The 26,356-nt window shown below is 50.7% G+C and overlaps 1 protein-coding gene across 3 annotated transcripts in view; it reads right to left on the bottom strand.

The window, feature by feature from the left end:
- POLI (DNA polymerase iota) overlaps positions 1-26,356 on the bottom strand; it is a 103,549-nt gene that overhangs the window by 50,951 nt on the left and 26,242 nt on the right. For 2 of the 3 annotated variants that reach the window (XM_069746003.1, XM_069746002.1), the window contains exons 8-9: positions 8,264-8,397; positions 3,603-3,820 (exon numbers count right to left, since the gene is read on the bottom strand). In XM_069746003.1, coding sequence (XP_069602104.1) covers positions 3,603-3,820; positions 8,264-8,397 — 352 coding nt within the window. Of the gene's footprint in view, positions 1-3,587; positions 3,821-8,263; positions 8,398-26,356 lie in introns of all 3 variants that reach the window. The other variant, XM_069746001.1, reaches the window with a different exon arrangement.

Below are 26,356 nucleotides of genomic sequence, written 5' to 3'. Positions count from 1 at the left end.
TCCCTTGTGGTGCAGTATATAGAGGATGTGTCCCTTGTGGTGCAGTATATAGAGGATGTGTCCGGTGTGGTGTAGTATATAGAGGATGTGTCCCGTGTAGTATATAGAGGATGTGTCCCGTGTGGTGTAGTATATAGAGGATGTGTCCAGTGTGGTGTAGTATATAGAGGATGTGTCCCGTGTGGTGTAGTATATAGAGGATGTGTCCCGTGTGGTGTAGTATATAGAGGATGTGTCCCGTGTGGTGTAGTATATAGAGGATGTGTCCCGTGTGGTGTAGTATATAGAGGATGTGTCCCGTGTGGTGTAGTATATAGAGGATGTGTCCGGTGTGGTGCAGTATATAGAGGATGTGTCCGGTGTGGTGTAGTATATAGAGGATGTGTCCCGTGTGGTGTAGTATATAGAGGATGTGTCCCGTGTTGTGTAGTATATAGAGGATATGTCCGGTGTGGTGTAGTATATAGAGGATGTGTCCCGTGTGGTGCAGTATATAGAGGATGTGACCCGTGTGGTGTAGTATATAGAGGATGTGTCCCGTGTGGTGTAGTATATAGAGGATGTGTCCCGTGTAGTGCAGTATATAGAGGATGTGTCCCTTGTGGTGCAGTATATAGAGGATGTGTCCCGTGTGGTGTAGTATATAGAGGATGTGTCCCATGTGGTGTAGTATATAGAGGATGTGTCCCTTGTGGTGCAGTATATAGAGGATGTGTCCCTTGTGGTGCAGTATATAGAGGATGTGTCCCGTGTGGTGTAGTATATAGAGGATATGTCCCATGTGGTGTAGTATATAGAGGATGTGTCCCGTGTGGTGTAGTATATAGAGGATGTGTCCCGTGTGGTGTAGTATATAGAGGATGTGTGGTGCAGTATATAGAGGATGTGTCCCGTGTGGTGTAGTATATAGAGGATGTGTGGTGTGGTGTAGTATATAGAGGATGTGTCCGTGTGGTGTAGTATATAGAGGATGTGTCCCGTGTGGTGTAGTATATAGAGGATGTGTGGTGTAGTATATAGAGGATGTGTCCGGTGTGGTGTAGTATATAGAGGATGTGCCCCGTGTGGTGCAGTATATAGAGGATGTGTCCCGTGTGGTGTAGTATATAGAGGATGTGTCCCGTGTGGTGTAGTATATAGAGGATGTGTCCCGTGTGGTGTAGTATATAGAGGATGTGTCCCGTGTGGTGTAGTATATAGAGGATGTGTCCCGTGTGGTGTAGTATATAGAGGATGTGTCCCGTGTGGTGTAGTATATAGAGGATGTGTCCCGTGTGGTGTAGTATATAGAGGATGTGTCCCGTGTGGTGTAGTATATAGAGGATGTGTCCCGTGTGGTGTAGTATATAGAGGATGTGTCCCGTGTGGTGTAGTATATAGAGGATGTGTCCCGTGTGGTGTAGTATATAGAGGATGTGTCCCGTGTGGTGTAGTATATAGAGGATGTGTGGTGTAGTATATAGAGGATGTGTCCCGTGTGGTGTAGTATATAGAGGATGTGTCCTGTGTGGTGTAGTATATAGAGGATGTGTCCCGTGTGGTGTAGTATATAGAGGATGTGTCCCGTGTGGTGTAGTATATAGAGGATGTGTCCCGTGTGGTGTAGTATATAGAGGATGTGTGGTGTAGTATATAGAGGATGTGTCCCGTGTGGTGTAGTATATAGAGGATGTGTCCCGTGTGGTGTAGTATATAGAGGATGTGTCCCGTGTGGTGTAGTATATAGAGGATGTGTCCCGTGTGGTGTAGTATATAGAGGATGTGCGGTGTAGTATATAGAGGATGTGTCTTGTGTGGTGTAGTATATAGAGGATGTGTCCCGTGTGGTGTAGTATATAGAGGATGTGTCCCGTGTGGTGTAGTATATAGAGGATGTGTCCCGTGTGGTGTAGTATATAGAGGATGTGTCCCGTGTGGTGTAGTATATAGAGGATGTGTCCCGTGTGGTGTAGTATATAGAGGATGTGTCCCGTGTGGTGTAGTATATAGAGGATGTGTCCTGTGTGGTGTAGTATATAGAGGATGTGTGGTGTAGTATATAGAGGATGTGTCCCGTGTGGTGTTGTATATAGAGGATGTGTCCCGTGTGGTGCAGTATATAGAAGATGTGTCCCGTGTGGTGTAGTATATAGAGGATGTGTCCAGTGTGGTGTAGTATATAGAGGATGTGTCCCGTGTGGTGCAGTATATAGAGGATGTGTCCTGTGTGGTGTAGTATATAGAGGATGTGTCCCATGTGGTGTAGTATATAGAGGATGTGTCCCGTGTGGTGTAGTATATAGAGGATGTGTCCCGTGTGGTGTAGTATATAGAGGATGTGTCCCGTGTGGTGTAGTATATAGAGGATGTGTCCCGTGTGGTGTAGTATATAGAGGATGTGTCCCGTGTGGTGTAGTATATAGAGGATGTGTCCCGTGTGGTGCAGTATATAGAGGATGTGTCCTGTGTGGTGTAGTATATAGAGGATGTGTGGTGTAGTATATAGAGGATGTGTCCGGTGTGGTGCAGTATATAGAGGATGTGTCCGGTGTGGTGTGGTGCAGTATATAGAGGATGTGTCCCGTGTGGTGTAGTATATAGAGGATGTGTCCCGTGTGGTGTAGTATACAGAGGATGTATCCCGTGTGGTGTAGTATATAGAGGATGTGTCCCGTGTGGTGTTGTATATAGAGGATGTGTCCCGTGTGGTGTAGTATATAGAGGATGTGTCCCGTGTGGTGTAGTATATAGAGGATGTGTCCTGTGTGGTGTAGTATATAGAGGATGTGTCCCGTGTGGTGTAGTATATAGAGGATGTGTCCCGTGTGGTGTAGTATATAGAGGATGTGTCCTGTGTGGTGTAGTATATAGAGGATGTGTCCTGTGTGGTGTAGTATATAGAGGATGTGTCCCGTGTGGTGCAGTATATAGAGGATGTGTCCCGTGTGGTGTAGTATATAGAGGATGTGTCCGGTGTGGTGCAGTATATAGAGGATGTGTCCGGTGTGGTGTGGTGCAGTATATAGAGGATGTGTCCCGTGTGGTGTAGTATATAGAGGATGTGTCCCGTGTGGTGTAGTATACAGAGGATGTATCCCGTGTGGTGTAGTATATAGAGGATGTGTCCCGTGTGGTGTTGTATATAGAGGATGTGTCCCGTGTGGTGTAGTATATAGAGGATGTGTCCCGTGTGGTGTAGTATATAGAGGATGTGTCCCGTGTGGTGTAGTATATAGAGGATGTGTCCCGTGTGGTGTAGTATATAGAGGATGTGTCCCGTGTGGTGTAGTATATAGAGGATGTGTCCTGTGTGGTGTAGTATATAGAGGATGTGTCCTGTGTGGTGTAGTATATAGAGGATGTGTCCTGTGTGGTGTAGTATATAGAGGATGTGTCCCGTGTGGTGCAGTATATAGAGGATGTGTCCTGTGTGGTGTAGTATATAGAGGATGTGTCCCGCACGGTGCTGTATATAGAGGATGTGTCCCGCACGGTGCTGTATACAGAGGATATGTCCTGTACAGTGCTGTATACAGAGGATGTGTCCCGTACGGTGCTGTATACAGAGGATGTGTCCCGTACGGTGCTGTATATAGAGGATTTGTCACCTCCCCATCTCTTACCCGGCTGACACTACAATCGTCTTCCATCAATGACTTTTTCTGAGTCAGGTAAAATCCGATTGAGCATCTTGAGGACGTCGAGGACCTAGGAGCCTTGAGATTGGAAAAGCAGACGTTCAGCAGAGTGAGGTGGAAGGAGGACTTGGCGTCAATCATCTTCTCAAAGAGTTTCATGTGCAGCTCCATCAGCGTGGGGACAACAGTGGCACAGCCCAATCCTGAAGAAGAAATATCACAAATTACATGTGGGATATCAATGGGTTATATCATTAAGCCATGTTGCAGACAGATTTAATAAAAAAAAAAGTCCAACCGTTTTGTGTATGCAGCTTCCATGCAGAGCGATGTCTCAGTGATTACAGACAACAAAGAAATCCTGTGCATTCTGATGCTGCAGTTTTGGGTTATTCTCCTTGTCTCTTTTTGGTAGGAAAAAATGGAACCGATAATAATAAATAATAATAAATAATAATAATAATAATAATAATAATAACCGATGACTGGATGGTCAGACTACACACGATGGTTGTAGTCTGTTGCCATGGAGACTTATCAATTGGCATTGAAGCTGTATACACAAAACAGAAAAAAAGGAAAAATTAGTTAAAATTTCTGCAAAAATGGTAATAATAATTATAATCTATGGCCAAGAAATCTATCCCTGTGACTCTTGGGGGGAAAAAAGGAAGGGAGAAAAATAGGGATTTTTGTGTACTCACCGTAAAATCCTTTTCTCCGAGCCACTCATTGGGGGACACAGGACCGTGGGTGTATGCTGCTGCCACTAGGAGGCTGACACTAAGTAAATACAAAAAGGGTTAGCTTCTCCTCTGTAGTATACACCGCCCACTGGCTCCGGATAATACCAGTTCGTAGCCAAGCAGTAGGAGATTAACAAGATTTAACCGTAGGAACAACATGTCAGAGACTAAAAACACTTATCATAGGCAACAAGCCAAAACAGGGATGGGTGCTGTGTCCCCCAATGAGTGGCTCGGAAAAAAGGATTTTATGGTGAGTACACAAAAATCCCTATTTCTCCATCGCCACATTGGGGGACACAGGACCGTGGGACGTCCAAAAGCAGTCGCTGGGTGGGAAATAACAACCCAACAGTGTAAACTTATGGTACCTGCTGTCTACAGGTGCGCTACCACTGCCTGCAGAATACGCCAACCCAGGCTTGCATCTGAAGATGCCCGAGTATGGACATTGTAATGCTTTGAGAAGGTGTGCAGGCTAGACCAGGTCACAGCTTTGCAAACCTGCTTTGCAGATGCTTGATTCCGAATGGCCCAGGAAGCATCCACCGACCGAGTGGAGTGTGCCCTGAGGCCCGCAGGGATAGGCTTGCCTGACGCTGTAAGCCTCTTGAATAGTGGACCGAATCCATCTGGCGATTGTCGACTTAGAAGCGGCCAGTCCCTTCCGGTGTCCCGCCGGGAGCACGAACAGAGCATCCGTCTGTCGAAAAGATGCCGTCCTGGACACGTACTTCCTGAGAACTCTAACAAGATCCAAGAAGTGAAGAGCCTTCTCCACGTGGTGCGACGGAGTAGGGCAAAGAGACGGAAGTACGATATCCTCATTGAGGTGGAAGGAAGACACCATCTTTGGGAGGAAAGTAGGGGCCGGTCTGGGAACCACCTTGTCCCGGTGGAACGTAAGGAACGGCGTCCGACAGGAAAGAGCAGCCAACTCCGAGACTCGTCTGATCGAGGTAATAGCGATGAGAAAGGCCACCTTCCATGAAAGCAGAGGTAGAGAGATGTCCTGCAACGGCTCGAAGGGAGATTCCTGCAGGACACCTAGGACCAGATTAAGGTCCCAAGCCTCTAGAAGTGCTTTGTAGGGAGGCACCACGTGAGAGACTCCCTGAAAGAACGTTCTGGCCTGAGGTCTAGCAATTTTTCGTTGAAAAAGGACTGACAAGGCCGAGACCTGCCCTTTAAGGGAACTAGGCAAAAGCCCCAAGTCCAGACCGGATTGGAGGAAATCTAGGATAGTAGGAATGTTGAAAACCATCAGAGGGCGACCTATGTTGCTGCACCATTCAAAGAAGATCCTCCAGGTCCGATGGTAGATGCGCGTTGACACTGGCTTTCGGGCATTGGTCAAGGTGGAAACTACTTCACGTGGAAAAAATCCGCTTGAGTCAGAACCCAGGATTCAACGGCCAAGCCGTCAAACACAGGACCCCTGAGTTCTGGTAGATCGGGCCCTGAGAAAGTAGATCTGGATGATCTGGTAGGCGCTAAGGAACGTCTACGATGAGCTGGACCAGCTCTGCATACCACGCCCGGCGAGGCCAATCCGGGGCGATGAGAATTACCAGGACACCCTCTGCCCTGATCTTCCTGATGACTCTGGGAAGCAGGGGCAGGGGGGAAAACAGGTAAGGAAGGCGAAACTGACTCCAAGGAAGGACTAGTGCGTCCGTCCCGATTGCTCTGGGATCCCGGGACCGGGCCACAAACTGAAGTACCTTGGCACTGAACCAGGAAGCCATCAAGTCTACGTCCGGAGTACCCCAATGAAGGCAGATTTGTTGGAATATGTCCTGATGGAGAGACCACTCTCCTGAGGCAAGGCCTTGCTGGCTGAGGAAATCCGTGGCCCAATTCTCCACTCCTGGAATGTGAACGGCCGATATGACCAAGTGGTTGTTTTCGGCCCAGCGCAGGATGTGCTCTACCTCGCACATTGCAGCTCTGCTGCGGGTGCCCCCTGATGATTTATATAAGCCACAGCCGTGGCATTGTCCGACTGGATACGGATGGGGCGGCCTGCAAGAAGATGATGGAACCGCATTAGGGACAGTGGAATCGCACGTATGTCCAGGATATTGATTGGAAGACGAGACTCGTGATGAGTCCAGGTTCCCTGCGCAGTGAGATGGCGAAAGACCGCTCCCCAGCCTAGGAGGCTGGCGTCGGTAGTGACTACCAGCCAATGGACTGGGAGGAAGGACCTCCCTTGGAGAAGAGAGGATCGGCGCATCCACCATTGGAGTGTCTGCTTGACCCGAGGGGAGAGAGGACAGAAAACGGGCTCCCATCCCATGCGTCCAGCAGAGCGTGCTGGAGGGGACGGAGGTGTAGTTGCGCAAATGGAATCACCTCCATTGCGGCCACCACCTTCCTCAGAATGGTCATGCCAAAACTGATGGAACAAGGGTATGGCTGAAGAAGCTTCCAGACCTCCTGTTGAAGAGCCAGGACTTTGACCCGAGGAAGAAGCACCAACCCTAGGGAGGTGTCCGGGGTCATGCCCAGGAAGGAGATCCGATGAGTTGGAACAGGAGATGATGTTTTTAAATTGATCAACTAGCCCAGCCGAGAAAGAGTATCCAAGGAAATGCGGACACGCTCCTCGCAGGCTCGGAAAGATGGACCCTGGCGCTTCCACGGGTCAGGTGGGCGCAAAACGGCCGTCGTCAGGCTTGCCGCACTCTGTACATCTGCACCCCCGGCCATGAAGAGTTTTATGTAAGACAATAAAATTACCTCTCGTGATGGATCGGTGAGTGCTGCCTTTTCTGTTTTCTACTATTGGATGGAAAGCGGAGTAGCATACCCGCTTGGTAGCGCAGCCTGACAGGAGGTGCAAGAAGTGAAGAACACTGTATGTGTTTTTGCGGATTTTTTGTCTTAACCTCCGTGCAGGGCTGTGGAACACCTGTGCAGCTAGTAAAGTGGAGCACTGTGCAGGAGTATGAGGGCCTGTGTCAGCGTGCAGCGCACCTACCCAGGTCCTGTGTCCAGAGCCGCACCGAGATCGGGGGAAGAAGGTGGCGTTGAGGCTCCTCGTTGTCCCAAGATGGCCGCCGAGAGTTTGTGGGGCGCTTCTCGTAGTGTGCGAGAAGCGCTGAACCGGTGGGTGGGCCGTTGCGCGTGACGTGCGCTGTTGGAACGCGGCCTAGCTGAGGCTGAAGCCGGGGACTAAATTAGCAGTGCCCGGCCGCAAGTTACGGCCGAGCCCGCGGTGCGCTCGGGAGCCCCCCACCCAAGCTAAACTCACCGCTTAAGGTCCTCTTCAGGCGAGGTATGGGGGGGGGGGGGGGGAGATGCAGTCAACCTCGATCTGCCGCCCTCATGATGAGGAGGTGGAGAGGGACTGGGAAGCTCCTTGCAGCACCGCTGTTCTTCAGTGGTGGAGCAGAGGGAGGGCGACCGGACAGTACTGTGGGAAGATGGCATCTGTGTATCCTAAGGGTTCGCTCCCCTAGGATTTCACAGGGCATGTCCACGGCCGAACATCCCACGTCGCAGGAAAGGGTACAGGGAGTATGTGCTTGCCTGTTGATGTTTTGGGGGAGATCGGCCCCCTTAAAAGGGTCCGTCGCCCCCTTCATCCTCTTGCGCAAAGTTAAAAATAAAAATGAAAATAAGAACGTCTGGAAAAAAAAACAGACGCAGTGTGCCTCCTACGGACACTAAGCAAGAACTGGTATTATCCGGAGCCAGTGGGCGGTGTATACTGCAGAGGAGGAGCTAACCCTTTTTGTATTTACTTAGTGTCAGCCTCCTAGTGGCAGCAGCATACACCCACGGTCCTGTGTCCCCCAATGTGGCGATGGAGAAAAAAAAAAAAAGCATAAAAGAAAGGGGAAAAAAAAGATGTCTCGGTGATGAGAGGGTTAATGGCGATTTGTCTCTTACCGCTGCTCATGTTTTGGGCCACGGTCATTGGAATAGGACACTGGCGACTTTCCCGGTTGAAATATCTATTGGGTGGCGAGAACTGGCGAATAGTCAGTCGCAGGGTGTGGGCGCTCCGGCCATCTGCAGACAGTCTGGAAAGGAAACGGTTAAATAGAATGACGCATAATTTGTGACTTTTTTTTTTTTCATGACTCCAAATTTTTGTTTCATTTTTTTTTGCCAATATCAGAGGAAATGTAAAAAAAAACAAACAAACAAAACATACTGTACATTTATCTGTTTTTCAGTTTTATTTTTATCCTAAAATCTGATTTTTGCTCCCTTTTTCTATTACAAATTACTTTTTTAATTGTGAAACATGATGCTTTGTTTTGTCAGGGGTGGGGTAAAAAGATTAGGGGCAGTATTTATTTTCTTCCACTTGATATTTCTATATTATTTTAATGAAATAATTTCATTATTTGTTTATTTTGCACATAAAATAGGGGAGGAGCATATCAACTTTTCAATACATTTTTAGTATTGCCAGTTTCCCCTGTAACTGGGGCAGGCATATCAGCACACCAGTGGGAGCCTATCAACATTTAAATACATGTTTAGTATTGCCAGTTTCCCCTGTAACTGGGGCAGGCATATCAGCAGACCGGTGGAAGCCTATCAACATTTCAATACATTTTTAGTATTGCCAGTTTCCCCTGTAACTGGGGCAGGCATATCAGCACACCAGTGGGAGCCTATCAACATTTAAATACATGTTTAGTATTGCCAGATTCCCCTGTAACTAGGGCAGGCATATCAGCAGACCGGTGGGAGGATATCAACATTTCAATACATTTTTAGTATTGCCAGTTTCCCCTGTAACTGGGGCAGGCATATCAGCAGACCGGTGGGAGCCTATCAACATTTAAATACATGTTTAGTATGGCCAGTTTCCCCAGTAACTGGGGCAGGCATATCAGCAGACCGGTGGGAGCCTATCAACATTTAAATACATTTTTAGTATTGCCAGTTGTGACGGGGTGTACGGCAGAGCAAGAAGGGACAACAGGCCAAGGGATGGTTCCACAGATTTATTATCAAGGACGCTGGAACAACACATGCAGGTAGATCTACAGAGTCCACAATTAGTCCAGTGGAACAGGTTTGGGGGCACCTCCCGATAATCCTTGTGCCAGGTAACAAAGCAATAGTCCACACTTAGTCCAAGGGATCCCAAAACAATCTCACGAACGACGAGATATGTCCTCAGCTCAAGTCTCGCCCCGTTCGCTTCCGCAGTCCCAGATGGGCGTGGGGTCTTGCCTCAGCTAAGAATCCCCACTCCTTCTCCTTCAAGGATCAACTCACATCTGATCTCAAAATAAGAATGGATTGTCTGAGCTCCTGGGATCCGCCCATGAAGGGGGGTAGGGGTCACACCTTCTATTCAATGGTTGGGTCCACCAGAAGATTCTAGACTGGTGGGCTCTGCTTAATCTATGTAGTATGTACATTTGACTAGCCACCTGCTGTGAGGAAGAATGGCTATTCCTCCACTAGTGGTGTTGACAAAGCTTAATTACATTATAGCTTAGGGCTGCAAGTATTGGGGGAAGGAGACATATTGTTACAGGTGAACTCCCAGCACAAGAAAATACATAAATTACAGCTAATAGAAACCAGAGAACAGTTACATACATCAAATGGCATATTATTCAAATACAGGACAGGGCAAAAGTACATATCATGACAGTCCCTTCCCCTCCCAATTTGTGTACGTACTAGGGACCTCTACAGGTCGCTGGTTAAGTACACACAGGCAGAGCGTAACTTACATGTGGCTTCATGCAGCCACGAATTGGCATCGTAGCTCTCCCACATCATTGCCCAGGAGAACATCTGCAGGCAGACCACCCATCACCCGACCCCAAAACCAAAGTTCAGATCCACAGTGGCTGTGGGAATAGTCCTCCATTGTCCACCAGCCAGTTCAATGACAATCCCAGGTCCTTGATGGATTGCCTCAGGCCGAACCACTCGGGGATCAGCCAGTGTGAGGAAAGCCCCTGAGTCACAAAATCCAATAAGTCTCTGTCCATCCAGCACGACCTCCTGCAAGTGCTTACCTCGATGAGCAGAAGTCGTCATAGCTGCGGGTCGCACACCATAAACTCCTAGTGGTGCAACATGGGTGGGTGAGGCACTAGGCCAGTCCTCACGTAGTGGTGACACGTCGTCCTCCATGGCACTTGGGTGTACATAATTAATAATACGACTGGGTACAGGATTAATCCTCATTTGAACAGCTGGGCAGGAGGCTTGCAGATGCCCCGGCTGTCCACATCGATAGCATCTCTGCTGGGTCTCACTCCATCCAAGGCGTCCTCTTGGGCGAGGGGTAAGGGAACCTGGAGGCCGGCTCCCACCTGAAGGTGCTGTAGGGGTTTGAGGACGACTTCTCCATGAGCTGGCTGGGCATGACGCCTGCAGATGCCCACAACCATAACACCTGCGCTCTGCTACTTCCTCTCCTCGTCGTATTCCAGAAAACGCAGTAGAAGCAACTGGAGGCACTTTGGCACGGGTATCAGCATGAGGTGGTGGCTTAGAGGAACGGGGAACAATGGGGACAGAAGAACTGGGGGCCACCGGTGTTGTGGAGCTGGTAGGCCTCTCTCCATCCTCCAACAGAATCCTCCACTGAGGCTTGATGGTGAGAGCCTCATCAGCTAGAGCTGCAGCTTCCTCCACAGTGGCTGGTGTCCTTTCACGCACCCATTCCCGGATCTCAGCAGGGCACTTGAAGTAAAACTGCTCTTTTAGGATAACCTGGAGGAAGGTCTCCAAGGTTAAGGCCCCCTCTGCCTCCAGCCAGCGATGACATATCTGTTTGAGTCTGTGGGCATACATCTTGAAAGACACTTCTTCATCACAGGCTAAAGTACAGAACTGAGTCCAGTAAGTGTCTGGGGTAACAGCATAATGTTCTAGAATAGTCCGTTTAATCTCCGCATACTCACAGTTCCCCTGAGGGTCCATAGCTCTATAGGCTGCGGCAGCTCCACCCTCTAAGAGCCCCACCAGATGTCGGACTCGGTCCCTTTCCGGGACTTCCATTAATCGACACTGATGCTCAAAGTCCTGGAAGAAGCCCTCAATGTCGCATGCAGCCTCATTAAAGGGCTTGAAGTCTTTGCGGGACACTCTGGGGAGTTCCCTCATGGTGGGTGCTGGGGTTAGAGTCTGTCTGGAGCTTCTAGCTGCTTCCAAAGCGATCTGCCTCTCCAGCAATGCCATCTCCTGAGCTCTGTCCTCGGCTCTGTGAATGGCCTCCCTCTCCTCGGCTCTGTGAATGGCCTCCCTCTCCCTCTCCTCAGCTCTGTGAATGGCCTCCCTCTCCTCGGCTCTGTGAATGGCCTCCCTCTCCCTCTCTTGAGCTCGGTGAATGGCCTCTTTCTTATAGTCTATGGTGGCCTCTTCTCCCAGCAATGCCAACTCCTCCTCGTACCACATAACCCACTGACTTTTTTGGGTATTTACCTCCGGCTGCAGTCTTTCCTCCATTTGCTGTGAGGATCCTTCCTCAACGTCATCTTGCAGGCGAACTCCTTCCAAAGCCTCAATAAGCTGCTCCTTGGAGAGTCCCTTAAAACGGACTCCTACTTCACGGGCCTTTGATTGTAGGCTCCCCAAAGTCCAGGTCTTGTACTCTGCGGTGTTGGTTCCCGATGTTGATGGGCCTTTGTCCTCCATTCCTTCTGCTCTGGTCCCTCTGCTGCCAACCAGTTTGTGACGGGGTGTACGGCAGAGCAAGAAGGGACAACAGGCCAAGGGATGATTCCACAGATTTATTATCAAGAACGCTGGAACAACACATGCAGGTAGATCTACAGAGTCCACAATTAGTCCAATGGAACAGGTTCGGGGGCACCTCCCGATAATCCTTGTGCCAGGTAACAAAGCAATAGTCCACAATTAGTCCAAGGGATCCCAAAACAATCTCACGAACGACGAGATATGTCCTCAGCTCAAGTCTCGCCCCGTTCGCTTCCGCAGTCCCAGATGGGCGTGGGGTCTTGCCTCAGCTAAGAATCCCCACTCCTTCTCCTTCAAGGATCAACTCACATCTGATCTCAAAATAAGAATGGATTGTCTGAGCTCCTGGGATCCGCCCATGAAGGGGGGTAGGGGTCACACCTTCTATTCAATGGTTGGGTCCACCAGAAGATTCTAGACTGGTGGGCTCTGCTTAATCTATGTAGTATGTACATTTGACTAGCCACCTGCTGTGAGGAAGAATGGCTATTCCTCCACTAGTGATGTTGACAAAGCTTAATTACATTAGAGCTTAGGGCTGCAAGTATTGGGGGAAGGAGACATATTGTTACAGGTGAACTCCCAGCACAAGAAAATACATAAATTACAGCTAATAGAAACCAGAGAACAGTTACATACATCAAATGGTATATTATTCAAATACAGGACAGGGCAAAAGTACATATCATGACACCAGTTTCCCCTGTAACTGGGGCAGGCATATCAGCACACCAGTGGGAGCCTATCAACATTTCAATACATTTTTAGTATTGCCAGTTTCCCCTGTAACTGGGGCAGGCATATCAGTAGACCGGTGGGAGGATATCAACATTTAAATACATTTTTAGTATTGCCAGTTTCCCCTGTAACTGGGGCAGGCATATCAGCAGACTGGTGGGAGCATATCAACATTTAAATACAGTTTTAATATTTCCAGTTTCCCCTGTAACTGGGGCAGGAAATTCGGCAGAGCTGATCTGTGCGTGTTAGGACCCAGAAGCTCCTGCTAATCTCCGGCGATCGCATGATCAGGGAGTTAACAATTCCTCTCTCTGAAACCGGCTCCCCAGTCCTTGTCGATCTCCAGGAGATTCCCAAATAGTGAACACCTTAAATATCCTTTAAGAGGATCTGTTGGAAAACCCCTATTTAACCAATTAACCCCCCTTTACGACCTTGGATGTATAGGTTCATCCAAGGTCGTGTTCCTGTATTTGATGCGGGCTCCGGCGCTGAGTCCGCATGTTTCCCGGCAAATGACAGCTAATCTGATCAGCTGTAATGTGCCTCAAACAGCCGCGGGTGGAATCAAGATCCCCCCCGACGCTTTTAAGTTGTTACATGTTTGGTATCTGCACCTCGAGAATCATATTTTCAGGTCGGTTTTAGCAGTTAGTGAACATGATAAATACCACCCCCCCCCCCAAAAAAAAAACAACAGGATTTTTGGTTGCTTACCGTAAAATCTGTTTCTCGGAGCCTTCATTGGGGGACACAGGAACCATGGGTGTATGCTGCTGCCACTAGGAGGCTGACACTATGCAAATAAAAAAGTTAGCTCCTCCTCTGCAGTGTACACCCTACCGACAGGAAGTAGGATATTCAGTTAGTGAGAAAGCAGTAGGAGAAGCAACGTGTAAAAGAGAAAGAATAATAATATAATAATAATAAACTTTATCTACATAGCGCCAACAAATTCCACGGCGCTCCGTAGATTAACAGTTTCAAACACTCAGAGTGTTCAAAGAACTCAAACGTAAACAGTAAACAGAGCTGTTCAACTTGGGAGGGTGCTGTGTCCCCCAATGAAGGCTCCGAGAAACAGATTTTACGGTAAGCAAGCAAAAATCCTGTTTTCTCTATCGCCTTTCATTGGGGGACACAGGAACCATGGGACGTCCCAAAGCAGTCCCTGGGGTGGGAAAAACAGACTTCCATCAGGTCCGAGGACTCACCACTGCTGCCTGCAGGATCCTTCTGCCCAGGCTGGAGTCCGCCGTAGTTCGGCGAAACGTGTGGATGGAAGACCAGGTTGTCGCTTTACAAAGCCGTCGGCAAAAGCCCCGTGACTAGTGTTGAGCATTCCGATACCGCAAGTATCGGGTATCGGCCGATATTTGCGGTATCGGAATTCCGATACCGAATTCCGATACTTCCCGCGTATCGGATACCGGAATCGGAAGTTCCCAGAATTCAAATTGAACGCAGCAGCCAATGAGGAATGACTGAAAGTGTGGGCACATCCTGTTTAGCATGGTGGGCATGTAAGTACTGGCAAGGCTTGGATTGGCTGCTGAAATGATGTCACTCTGCACTATAAAAAACGCTGCCGCCATTTTGCGCTCACTCTGCTGTGATTTCAGTTAGGGACAGGACGCTGTGTTCTAACTGAGGGCCAGTCGAGCTAGCTAATTGCTTTATTTTCCTTTCCAAAGGCTAATTTAGCAAAACGCTGTGTGTTCTTCACTGTTCACCTTGCTCTTGCCTTGCAGCGCTGTTTTAACAGCGTTCTGCAAGGTCTCTGTGTGTGTGTGTGTGTGCAGCTCACTCTGTAGTCTGTGTGCAGCCATATACCCGGTTGTATTCAGCTCAGGGGGGGTTCACACTGCCTCACACAGTTGTTCTTTTTTGCTCTTAGTGCAGCCTGCTGCACATTTTTTCTCAAATTTCCTATTAGTGTTTTTCCACCAGTCTCCAGCTCTATTGTGGAAAAACACTACATAGGATAACCTAGAGGGGGGTTTTTGGGCCTTGCAGCGCCGTTTACGGCTGTCTGCACGGTCTCCGTGTGAGCCCAGCTCGCCCTGTAGTCTGTGTGCAGCCATAGCCGGTTGGATTCAGCTCAGGGTTCGTTACTGGCTCATACCTTGAGAAAAATTTTACTTTTTTTCAAATAGTGCAGCCTGTTTAAAATTTGAAAAACAAAAATTCCTATTAGTGTCTTTCCACTCGTATCCAGCTAAATAGTGGAAAAACACTATATAGGATAACCTAGAGGAGGGTTTTTTGGCCTTGCAGCGCCGTTTACGGCTGTCTGCACGGTCTCTGTGTGAGCGCAGCTCGCCCTGTAGTCTGTGTGCAGCCATAGCCGGTTGGATTCAGCTCAGGGTGCGTTACTGCCTCATACCTTGAAAAACAATTTCCTTTTTTTCAAATAGTGCAGCCAGTTTAAAATTTGAAAAAAAAAATTCCTATTAGTGTCTTTCCACTCGTATCCAGCTAAATAGTGGAAAAACACTATATAGGATAACCGAGAGGAGGGTTTTTTGGCCTTGCAGCGCCGTTTACGGCTGTCTACACGGTCTCCGTGTGATTTAAACTAGCTCTGTAGCCCGATCTGCACCAAAAAAAAAGTTAAGTTCACCAAACACAACTTAACACTTGTGTAGGCCACATTTGAAAAATAATAAAGTTTAGTCCACAATTTACAACATTAGTGTTTCTTACACCTGTTAGGAGGAGCATTTCAGGAATAAGCACACTAAGGCCTTAGTACTTTTCTGCTTATCTTTATCTGTCAACCAAGATGAAGAGGGCAGGGAGTAAGGCACGTGGGCGTGGGCGCGGAGCAGGGAGAGGAGCAGGGAGAGGACGTGGTGATTCTGTGCCTGCTGCGGGCGCCGGTGACTCGTCGTCACTCAGTTTCAGCAGGGAACAGTCCTTCATGCGCAGCTTTGTCGGAGAGCGCCGTGCACCGCTGCTACGTGAAGACCAAATTGAAGCCGTTGTCGGGTGGATGGCAGCTAACGCCTCGGCATCGACTTCAGTTAGTGCCACATCCTCTCAGGCACAGAGCACTGGAGAGCAGCCATCTGTCTCTTCACCACCTGCCAAATTGGCCAGGCAGTCAGAGAGCCCAGGACAGGAGCCGTCTCTACTTCTGTTCTCTGAATCTCTTGGCTTGGAAACAGGGGGCCAGCCAAGCAGCATTGGAGAAATGGAAGAAGAGGCAGTGTGCAGTGATGCCCAAAAGCTTTATCTCTCTGACTCTGAAGAGGCAGGTGGGCCAGTGCCTCCGGTGACCACAGCGCAGTACGCATCTGATGATGAAACTCAGGTGCCGCTTTCTGATGCGTACTGTGCTGCCGAGACTACCCAGGAGGAGCAGTTGGTGGCAGAGGGTAGTGGAGATGATGAGGTCCTTGACCCATCGTGGCGTGAGGAACAGGAAGGTGGTGGGAGCAGCTCTGAGGAAGAGCTTCCCCTTACGGGCCAAAGAGGGAGAGGGAGGGGGAAGACTGCGGAGCCTGTAGCCTCCACTTTGGCACCCGTTAGGAGCCTGTCTCTTTCCAAAGCCAAAAAGGGCGCTCCCAAGACTTGCAGTGCCTGGTCCTTTTTTGACACAGTTGCAGATGACATTTGTTTTGTCAAATGCAAGCTGTGTCATCAGAAAGTAAAAAGAGGTAAAAGTGTCAGCAACCTCAATACCACAAATATGTGGAAACATGTGCGGAACAGGCACGCGGTGGAGTTACAGAAACACAGTGAAGATGTAGGCCAACCAACAGCGGCAGCTACCACCTCTTCATCTCGTGTTGCCTCTTCCTCCACTGTTGTCCAGAGACCTAGTGTAATTCCACCCACAGCACCACCTTCCCAGTCATCCTCACACTCCCAGTCTACTCTACAGCCATCGGTAGTCCAGGCATGGGAGAAAAGGCGGGCATTCTCGGCCAACCACCCCCGAGCACAGGCTCTGAATGCAGGCATTGCCAAACTGTTGTCCCTGGAAATGCTCTCGTTCAGGCTGGTGGAGACTGACAGCTTCCGTGACTTGATGGCATTGGCAGTCCCACAGTACAAGGTGCCCAGCCGCTTTTACTTCAGCAGGCAGGCTGTCCCTGCCCTGCACAGGCATGTTGAGGCAAACATAAAACATGCGCTACTGAACGCCGTCAGTAGCAAGGTCCACCTCACCACCGATGCGTGGACCAGTCAGCATGGACAGGGGCGATATGTTTCCCTCACTGCCCATTGGGTTAATGTTGTTGAGCCAGGTACAGATCGTGCGAGTGGCGCAGGACGTGTCCTGCCCACTCCAAGGATTGCAGGAATCCAGTCTGTACGCATCGACTCCTCCTCTTACACCAGTTCCTCTGATTCCTCTCTGCAGGATCCGTCACAGTCCACCTCCACATGGACCCGTGAACGTTTACCTATGACCGACATGAGCACAGCCGTGGCCAAACGTCAGCAGGCCGTCTTGAAACTAGTTTCATTGGGGCATCGAAGCCACACAGCGCAGGAGCTCTGGAATGCCATCAAGCAGGAGAGCGATGTGTGGTTACTGCCAGCGAATCTCCAGCCAGGCATGGTAGTGTGTGACAATGGCCGAAATCTGGTGGCAGCTTTGGCCCTTGGCAACCTCACTCACATCCCATGTCTGGCACATGTGCTCAATTTGGTTGTGCAGAGTTTTCTGAGGGACTATCCGGATCTTGATGCCCTGCTGCACAAGGTCCGCCTAGAGTGTGCTCACTTGCGGCGTTCCAGCTTGGCCAGATCCCGCATTGCTGCTCTGCAGCGCCGATTCCGCCTTCCGGAACACCGCATCATATGTGACCTACCTACCCGGTGGAATTCCACGTTACATATGTTGGAGCGGTTGTGTGAGCAGCAGCAAGCAGTTATGGAGTACCAGCTGCATCAGGCGCAAAGAAGTCGCAGTCAGCGCCGATCAGACTTCACAACCACAGAGTGGGCCACTATGAAGGACGTCTGCCAGGTTTTGCGTCCTTTTGATTATTCCACGCGGATGGCAAGTGCAGATGATGCACTAGTCAGCATGACTGTCCCCCTTATCTGCCTGCTTCAGCAAACTTTGCAAGGGTTAAGGGATGATGTGGTGGAAGAGGTGGAGGATGAGGAGTCACCTTTTCCATCAGCTTCTGGAGAGTCAGCGCCACGTGGTTCCTCACAAAGGGGTACGCAGGGGCCAATTTGTGAGGAGGATGAGGAGGAGTCAATGGAGGAGGAAGAGCTCCGTCCAGAGGAGGGAGCGACACAATTGTCCAGTGGTCAGTGTGTACAGCGAGGGTGGGGTGATGACGAGCGGGCAGAGATCATGTCTCAAGCAGGGGACAGCGTTTCTGGGCCAGTTGGCACTCTGCAGCACATGGTGGATTTCATGCTGCAGTGCCTGAGAAACGACCGCCGCATCGACCACATTCTAAACATGCCTGATTATTGGGTGTTCACCCTCCTCGATCCTCGCTACCGGGACAACGTCCAAAACCTCATCCCTGCGTTGACCCGGGAGCGTAAATTGCGGGAGTACCACGACACACTGGTGAATTCCATCATCTTCTCCTGTCCAACTGAGAGGAGTGCTGCTAGTGCTTTACAAAGCAGCTCAGTGCGTCGAGGCAGTGGGGGAGGCTCTGCCCAAAGAGGGAGCAGAAGCAGTGCCTCTGCCCAAGGCAAGCCCAGTATGGCACAACTCTGGCACACTTGTGTGTGCCCGCCCCAAATGTCTACACCATCACCGGCGGCTCCAGTCAGCAGGAGGCAACGGTTCCGTCAGATGGTGACAGACTACATGGCTTGCCCTCTTACTGTACTCCCAGACGGCTCTTCCCCGTTCAAGTTTTGGGTCTCTAAGCTGGATACATGGCCAGAGCTAAGCCAGTATGCATTGGAGGTGCTGGCTTGCCCTGCGGCTAGTGTCTTATCGGAACGTGTCTTTAGTGCCGCAGGTGGTGTACTAACAGACCGTCGCATGCGACTATCCTCCGATAACGTTGACCGGCTTACTTTCCTGAAAATGAACCAGGTCTGGATCTCGCAGGAATTTGCCACTCCTCTGCCTGATTAAGTAATTGGGTGTCATCCAGGTCTCCTGCTGTGTTCATCTTTCTACCACCTGAACTGCTATTCCTGGGCTCCAACACCGCCAGTTCGGCTCAGAAGTGCAGGCTGCACAGTAAAAACATACGACCCAGTGTTATTGGGTTTCAGTAACGTCAGCTGATCCCCAGCTGCGTAGCCGGCAATGTGTCCTGCGACCGCCACGCTGGCACAACAACCTAAATGTAAGGGAACCTGTCCCCCCCCCCCCGTCGTTTGTTACTGAAAGAGCCATCTTGTGCAGCAGTAATGCTGCACAAGGAAAAGGTAGCTCTTTTTTTTTAGCTCTTTGCACACGCAGAACTTAACACTTATAAAATGTGTTCACTGATACCGTTATACCGTCCCGGAGCTGGGACTTTCCTTCGTAATGTGACGCAGCACAGCCGTCATTCCTACCCCCTTGGTGCCATGCGCTGCCTCCTCAGCGTTGTTTTAAGCTGTCACGGAGCCTGCGCTGTTCTGTTATCCCTTGGGCATGCCCTATTTGCGCTGCCTGTCTTCTGACATAATTTGGTGTCAGGCTGGCTGCGCCTGTGCGGCCGCGCTGCCCGAGATCCCGCCTCGCAGTGTCTTCTGATTGAGTCACACTGCGGGCCTGGGATCCATGGGCATGCGCAGTGCATATCTTCCCCTCGGGCTCTCGCTCATTTCCCTCCGCCTTCTTTAGACTGTGCGCCGTCAGCTGATCCCTAGCATGCCACGGCCGTGACACCGCACAGTCTGAAGAAGAGGGAAGGAGGGGAGTGAGAGTCGAGGTTATGCACTGTGCATGCCCATGGTTCCAAGGCCCGCAGTGGGATTACGTTAGACGAGACTGCGAGGTGGGATCTGGAGCAGCGTGGACGCACAGGCACCGACAGCCTGACACCAAATTATGTCAGAAGACAGGCAGCGCTAATTGGGTATGGCCAAGGGCTAACAGAACAGCGCAGGCTCCGTGACAGCTTAAAACAACGCTGAGGAGGCAGCGCACGGCATCAAGGGGATAGGAATGACAGCTGTGCTGTGTCCCATTACGAAGGAAATTCGCACCCCCGGAACGGTTTAACGGTATAAAGGGACACATTTTTAGTGTTTACTTCGGTGTTTGCAAGGAGCATAATTAAAAGAGCAACCTTTTCCTTTTGCATCCTTAGTGCTGCACAAGATGGCTCTTTCAGCTACAAACGTCTTGGGGGGGGGGGTTAAAGGCTTCCTTTCAACTTGCTCCAATCAGGCTTCGGCCTACACTCTGTTCCTCTGCTCCTCCTGCTGTCCCTGGGCTCTAACACCGCCAGTTGGTGCCTGGAAGTGCTGTGTGCACAGTCAACAGTCGCTCCTCTGTTATTGGGGTTCAGTAACGTCAGCTGATCCCCAGCTGTGTGTGCGGCAATACCTCCAATCTGCTCCTCCTGCTGTCCCTGGGCTCTAACACCGCCAGTTGGTGCCTGGAAGTGCTGTGTGCACAGTCAACAGTCGCTCCTCTGTTATTGGGGTTCAGTAACGTCAGCTGATCCCCAGCTGTGTGTGCGGCAATACCTCCAATCTGCTCCTCCTGCTGTCCCTGGGCTCTAACACCGCCAGTTGGTGCCTGGAAGTGCTGTGTGCACAGTCAACAGTCGCTCCTCTGTTATTGGGGTTCAGTAACGTCAGCTGATCCCCAGCTGTGTGTGCGGCAATACCTCCAATCTGCTCCTCCTGCTGTCCCTGGGCTCTAACACCGCCAGTTGGTGCCTGGAAGTGCTGTGTGCACAGTCAACAGTCGCTCCTCTGTTATTGGGGTTCAGTAACGTCAGCTGATCCCCAGCTGTGTGTGCGGCAATACCTCCAATCTGCTCCTCCTGCTGTCCCTGGGCTCTAACACCGCCAGTTGGTGCCTGGAAGTGCTGTGTGCACAGTCAACAGTCGCTCCTCTGTTATTGGGGTTCAGTAACGTCAGCTGATCCCCAGCTGTGTATCCGGCAACGTGTCATGCGACCGCCACGCTGGCACAACTAAAATGTAAGGGGACCTGTCCCCCCCCCCCCCCTAAGGCGTTTGTTACTGAAAGAGCCACCATGTGCAGCACTAATACTGCACAAGGGAAAGGTCGCTCTTGAAATTATGCTCCTTGCAAACGCTGAACTACACACTCATGTAATGTGTCCCCTCACACCGTCCAACCGTCCCGGAGGTGGGACTTTCCTTTGTAATGTGACGCAGCACAGCCGTCATTGCTACCCCCTTGGCACCGTGCGCTGCCTCCTTAGCGTTGTTTGATTCCGTCATGGACCCTGCGCTGTTATGTTATCCCTTGGCCATGCACAGTTTGCGCTGCCCGTCCTCTGACATCATTTGTTGTCGTCCTGGCTGCGCCTGTGCGTCCACGCTGCCCGAAATCACACCTCGCAGTGTCGTCTAATGTGATCCCACAGTGGGCCTGGTATCCATGGCCATGCGCAGTGCATATACTAGCCTCTCACTCCCCTTCTTCACGCTTCTTCAGACTAGGCGGCGTCAGCTGATCCCTAATAGCATGCCACGGCCGTGACGCCGCACAGTCTGAAGAAGCAGGAAGGAGGTGAGTGAGAGGCGATGATATGCACTGCGCATGCCCATGGATCCCTGGCCCGCAGTGGGACTACATTAGATGACACTGCAAGGTTGGATCTCGGGCAGCTTGGACGCACAGGCACTGCCAGCCTGACACCTACATGATGTCAGAAGACGGGCACCGCTAACTGTGCATGGCCAAGGGATAACATTACAGCGCGGGCTCCGTGACAGAACCAAACAACGTTGAGGAGGTGGCGCCCGGCACCAAGGGGGTTGGAATGACGGCTGTGCTGTGTCACATTACAAAGGAAAGTCCCACTTCCGGGATGGTTTGACGGTGTGAGGGGACACATTATATGAGTGTGTACTTCAGCGTTTGCAAGGAGCATAATTTTCGGAGCCACCATTTTCCATGTGCAGTATCACTGCTGTACAAGATGGCTCTTTCAGCAACAAATGCCTGGGGGGGGTTAAAGGTTCCCTTTCAACTTGCTCCACTGCAGGCTTCGGCCTACACTCTGCTCCTCTTTGATTCCCTGGGTTTCAACACTGTCAGTTGCCACCTGGAAGTGTTGTCTACACAGAAAAAACACTAGGTGATGTGTCAGTGGGGTTCAGCACCGCCAGCTGTTCCCCTGCTGTGTAGTCGGCAACGTGTCCAGCACAAGCCACGCTGGCACAACAGAACAAAAGCTGCCACCAGTGCAGGCTTCGGCCTACACTCTGCTCCTCTCCTCCTCCTGCTGACCCTGGGCTCAAACACCGCTAGTTTTTGCCCGGAAGTGCTAGCTGCACAGAGAAAAACACCAGCCAATGTGTTAGTGGGGTTCAGCAACGCCAGCTGTTCCCCTGCTGTGTAGCCGGCAACGTGACCTGCAAACGCCACGCAGGCACATGAACTGAAATTAAAGGGAACCTGGCCCCACCCCCCCAGGTGTTTCTATGTATAACAGCCACCTAGTACAGCAGTACTGCTGCATTTGTACAAGGTGGCTGACTTTTTCTCCTTGCCCACGTGGAACTCAACACGTACAAAATGTGTCTCATTGAGACCATTCCACTGTCCCTGAGGTGTGACTTTCCTTTCTAATGATACGCAGCACCCCCCTTGGTAGCGTTTCCCGTCTTTTGTCATCATGGTTAGCTGGCTGCGCCTGTGCATCCGCCCTGCTAGAAACAACGCCCCTCGTTGTCATATTTATTTTGTCAGCGAGGGTGTGGTTTATGGGCACGAGCAGTGCATATGTTCGCCTGTCTTAACTCATCTCCTTCCGCCTTCTTCAGACTGTGCGGCCTCCTGGCCGTGGTAGGCGATAAGGGATCAGCTGAGGCCGCCCAGTCTGGAGCAGGTGTAAGGACATGTGTAAGCGGCAAACCTATTTACTGCACAAGGCCACGAATCCCAGCCACGCAGTGTGATTTTTTGAAAACACACTGTGGGTCTGGGATTCATGTCCATCGCTAACCGCAACGGCCGACATGAAATGAGGTCAGAAGACAGGAAGCGCTCACAGCGCATGGCCAAGGGATCACAATAGCGCAGACTCCTGTACAGCAAATAACAACGCTCAGGAATCTGCGCCCAGTACCTAGGTGCAAATTTTGACACCTGTGCTGCGTCTCCTTAAAAAGACAAGTCACGCCTCCACAACTGTTTGACAGTATAATGGGCTAAATAGTGTACGTGTTTTAGTCAGCGTGTGCAAGGAGCAAAATTAAATAGAGCAACCTTTGACTTGTGCAGCATTAATGCTGCACAAGGTGTGGCTCTTGTACCTTGCAACACCTGAGGGGGGTTAAAGGTAACCTTTGAAATTGGTTCAACTAGGCTTCGGCCTACACTCTGCTCCTCTACTCCTCCTGCTGACCCTGGGCTCAAACACCGCTAGTTTCTGCCCGGAACTGCTAGCTGCACAGAGAAAAACACCAGTCAATGTGTTAGTGGGGTTCAGCACCGCCAGCTGTTCCCCTGCTGTGTAGTTGGCATCGTGTCCAGCACAAGCCACGCTGGCACAACCGACCAAAAGCTGCCACCAGTGCAGGCTTCGGCCTACACATTGCTCCTCTCCTCCTCCTGCTGACCCTGGGCTCTAACACCGCCAGTTTTTGCCCGGACATGCGAGCTGCACAGAGAAAAACACCAGTCAATGTGTCAGTGGGGTTCAGCACCGCCAGCTGTTCCCCTGCTGTGTAGCTTGCAACGTGACCTGCAAACGCCACGCAGGCACATGAACTGAAATTGAAGGGAGCCTGCCCCCCACCCCCAGGTGTTTCTATGTATAACAGCCACCTTGTACAGCAGTACTGCTGCATTTGTACAAGGTGGCTGACTTTTTCTCCTTGCCCACGTGGAACTCAACACGTACAAAATGTGTCTCATTGAGACCATTCCACTGTCCCTGAGGTGTGACTTTCCTTTCTAATGATACGCAGCACCACCCTTGTTAGCGCTGCCCGTCTTTTGACATCATTGGTTAGCTGGCTGCGCCTGTGCGTCTGCCCTGCTCGAAACAACGCCCCTCGGTGTCTTATATTTTTGAACAGCGAGGGTGTGATTGATGGGCATGTGCAGTGCATATGTTTGCCTGTGTTCACTCATCTCCTTCTGTCTTCTTCAGACTGGGTGTCCTCATGGCCGCGGCAGGCGATAAGGGATCAGATGAGGCCGCCCAGTCTGAAGCAGGTGTAAGGACATGTGTGAGCGTCAAACATATTTACTGAACAAGGCCACGAATCCCAGCCACGCAGTGTGATTTTTTGAAAACACACTGTGGGTCTGGGATTCATGTCCATCGCTAACCGTAACGGCCGACATTAAATGAGGTCAGAAGACAGGAAGCGCTCACAGCGCATGGCCAAGGGATCCCAATAGCGCAGACTCCTGTACAGCAAATAACAACGCTCAGGAATCTGCGCACAGCAGCTAGGTGTAAATTTTGACACCTGTGCTGCATCTCCTTAAAAAGACTAGTAGTCACGCCTCCACTACTGTTTGACAGTATAATGGGCTAAATAGTGTACGTGTTTTATTCAGCGTGTGCAAGGAGCAAAATTAAATAGAGCAACCTTTGACTTGTGCATCATTAATGCTGTTCAAGGTGTGGCTCTTGTACCTTGCAACACCTGAGGGGGGGTTAAAGGTAACCTTTGAAATTGGTTCAACTAGGCTTCGGCCTACACTCTGCTCCTCTACTCCTCCTGCTGACCCTGGGCTCAAACAACGCCAGTTTCTGCCCGGACATGCTAGCTGCACAGAGAAAAACACCAGCCAATGTGTTAGTGGGGTTCAGCACCGCCAGCTGTTCCCCTGCTGTGTAGTCGGCATCGTGTCCAGCACAAGCCACGCTGGCACAACTGACCAAAAGCTGCCACCAGTGCAGGCTTCGGCCTACACTTTGCTCCTCTCCTCCTCCTGCTGACCCTGGGCTCAAACAACGCCAGTTTCTGCCCGGACATGCTAGCTCCACAGAGAAAAACACCAGCCAATGTGTTAGTGGGGTTCAGCACCGCCAGCTGTTCCCCTGCTGTGTAGCTGGCAACGTGTCCTGCAAACGCCACGCAGGCACATGAACTGAAATTGAAGGGAGCCTGCCCCCCACCCCCCCAGGTGTTTCTATGTATAACAGCCACCTTGTACAGCAGTACTGCTGCATTTGTACAAGGTGGCTGACTTTTTCTCCTTGCACACGTGGAACTCAACAAGTACAAAATGTGTCTCATTACAGACCATTACAATGTCCCTGAGGTGTGACTTTCCTTTTTAATGACACGCAGCACCCCCATTGTTAGCGCTGCCCGTCTCCTGACATCATTGGTTGGCTGGCTGTGCCTGTGCGTCCCCCCTGCCCGACACAACGCCCCCCGTTGTCTCATATATTTTGACTGCGAGGGTGTGATTGATGGGCACGAGCAGTGCATATGTTCCCCTGTCTTCACTCCCCTCCTTCCGCCTTCTTCTGACTGTGCGGCCTCATGGCCGCGGCATGCGATAAGGGATCAGCTGAGGCCGCCCAGTCTGAAGCAGGTATAAGGACATGTGTGAGCGGCGAACATATTTACTGCACAAGGCCACGAATCCCAGCACCGCAGTGTGACTTTAGGAAAAGTGTACGTGTTTAATTCAGCGTGTGCAAGGAGCAAAATTAAATAGAGCAACCTTTGACTTGTGCATCATTAATGCTGTTCAAGGTGTGGCTCTTGTACCTTGCAACACCTGAGGGGGGGGGTTAAAGGTAACCTTTGAAATTGGTTCAACTAGGCTTCGGCCTACACTCTGCTCCTCTACTCCTCCTGCCCGGACATGCTAGCTGCACAGAGAAAAACACCAGCCAATGTGTTAGTGGGGTTCAGCACCGCCAGCTGTTCCCCTGCTGTGTAGCTGGCAACGTGTCCTGCAAACGCCACGCAGGCACATAAACTGAAATTGAAGGGAGCCTGCCCCCACCCCCAGGTGTCGCAGGCACATGAACTGAAATTGAAGGGAGCCTGCCCCCACCCCCAGGTGTTTCTATGTATAACAGCCACCTTGTACAGCAGTACTGCTGCATTTGTACAAGGTGGCTGACTTTTTGTCTTTGCCCACGTGGAACTCAAAACGTACAAAATGTGTCTCATTCAGACCATTCCACTGTCCCTGAGGTGTGACTTTCCTTTCTAATGATACGCAGCACCCCCCTTGGTAGCGCTTCCCGTCTTCTGACATCATTGGTTGGCTTGTTGCGCCTGTGCGTCCGCCCTGCCTGAAACAATGCTCCTCGTTGTCTTATTTTGACTGCGAGGGTGTGATTGATGGGCACGAGCAGTGCATATCTTCGCCTGTCTTAACTCATCTCCTTCCGCCTTCTTCAGACTGTGCAGCCTCATGGCCGCGGCATGCGAGAAGAGCCCGCCCAGTCTGAAGCAGGTGTAAGGACGTGTGTGAGCGGCCAAAAT

This window comes from Ranitomeya imitator, chromosome 1 (assembly GCF_032444005.1).
Source record: "Ranitomeya imitator isolate aRanImi1 chromosome 1, aRanImi1.pri, whole genome shotgun sequence".
Classification (NCBI taxonomy): Eukaryota; Metazoa; Chordata; class Amphibia; order Anura; family Dendrobatidae; genus Ranitomeya; species Ranitomeya imitator.
This window is presented reverse-complemented; position numbering and strand designations above follow the sequence as displayed.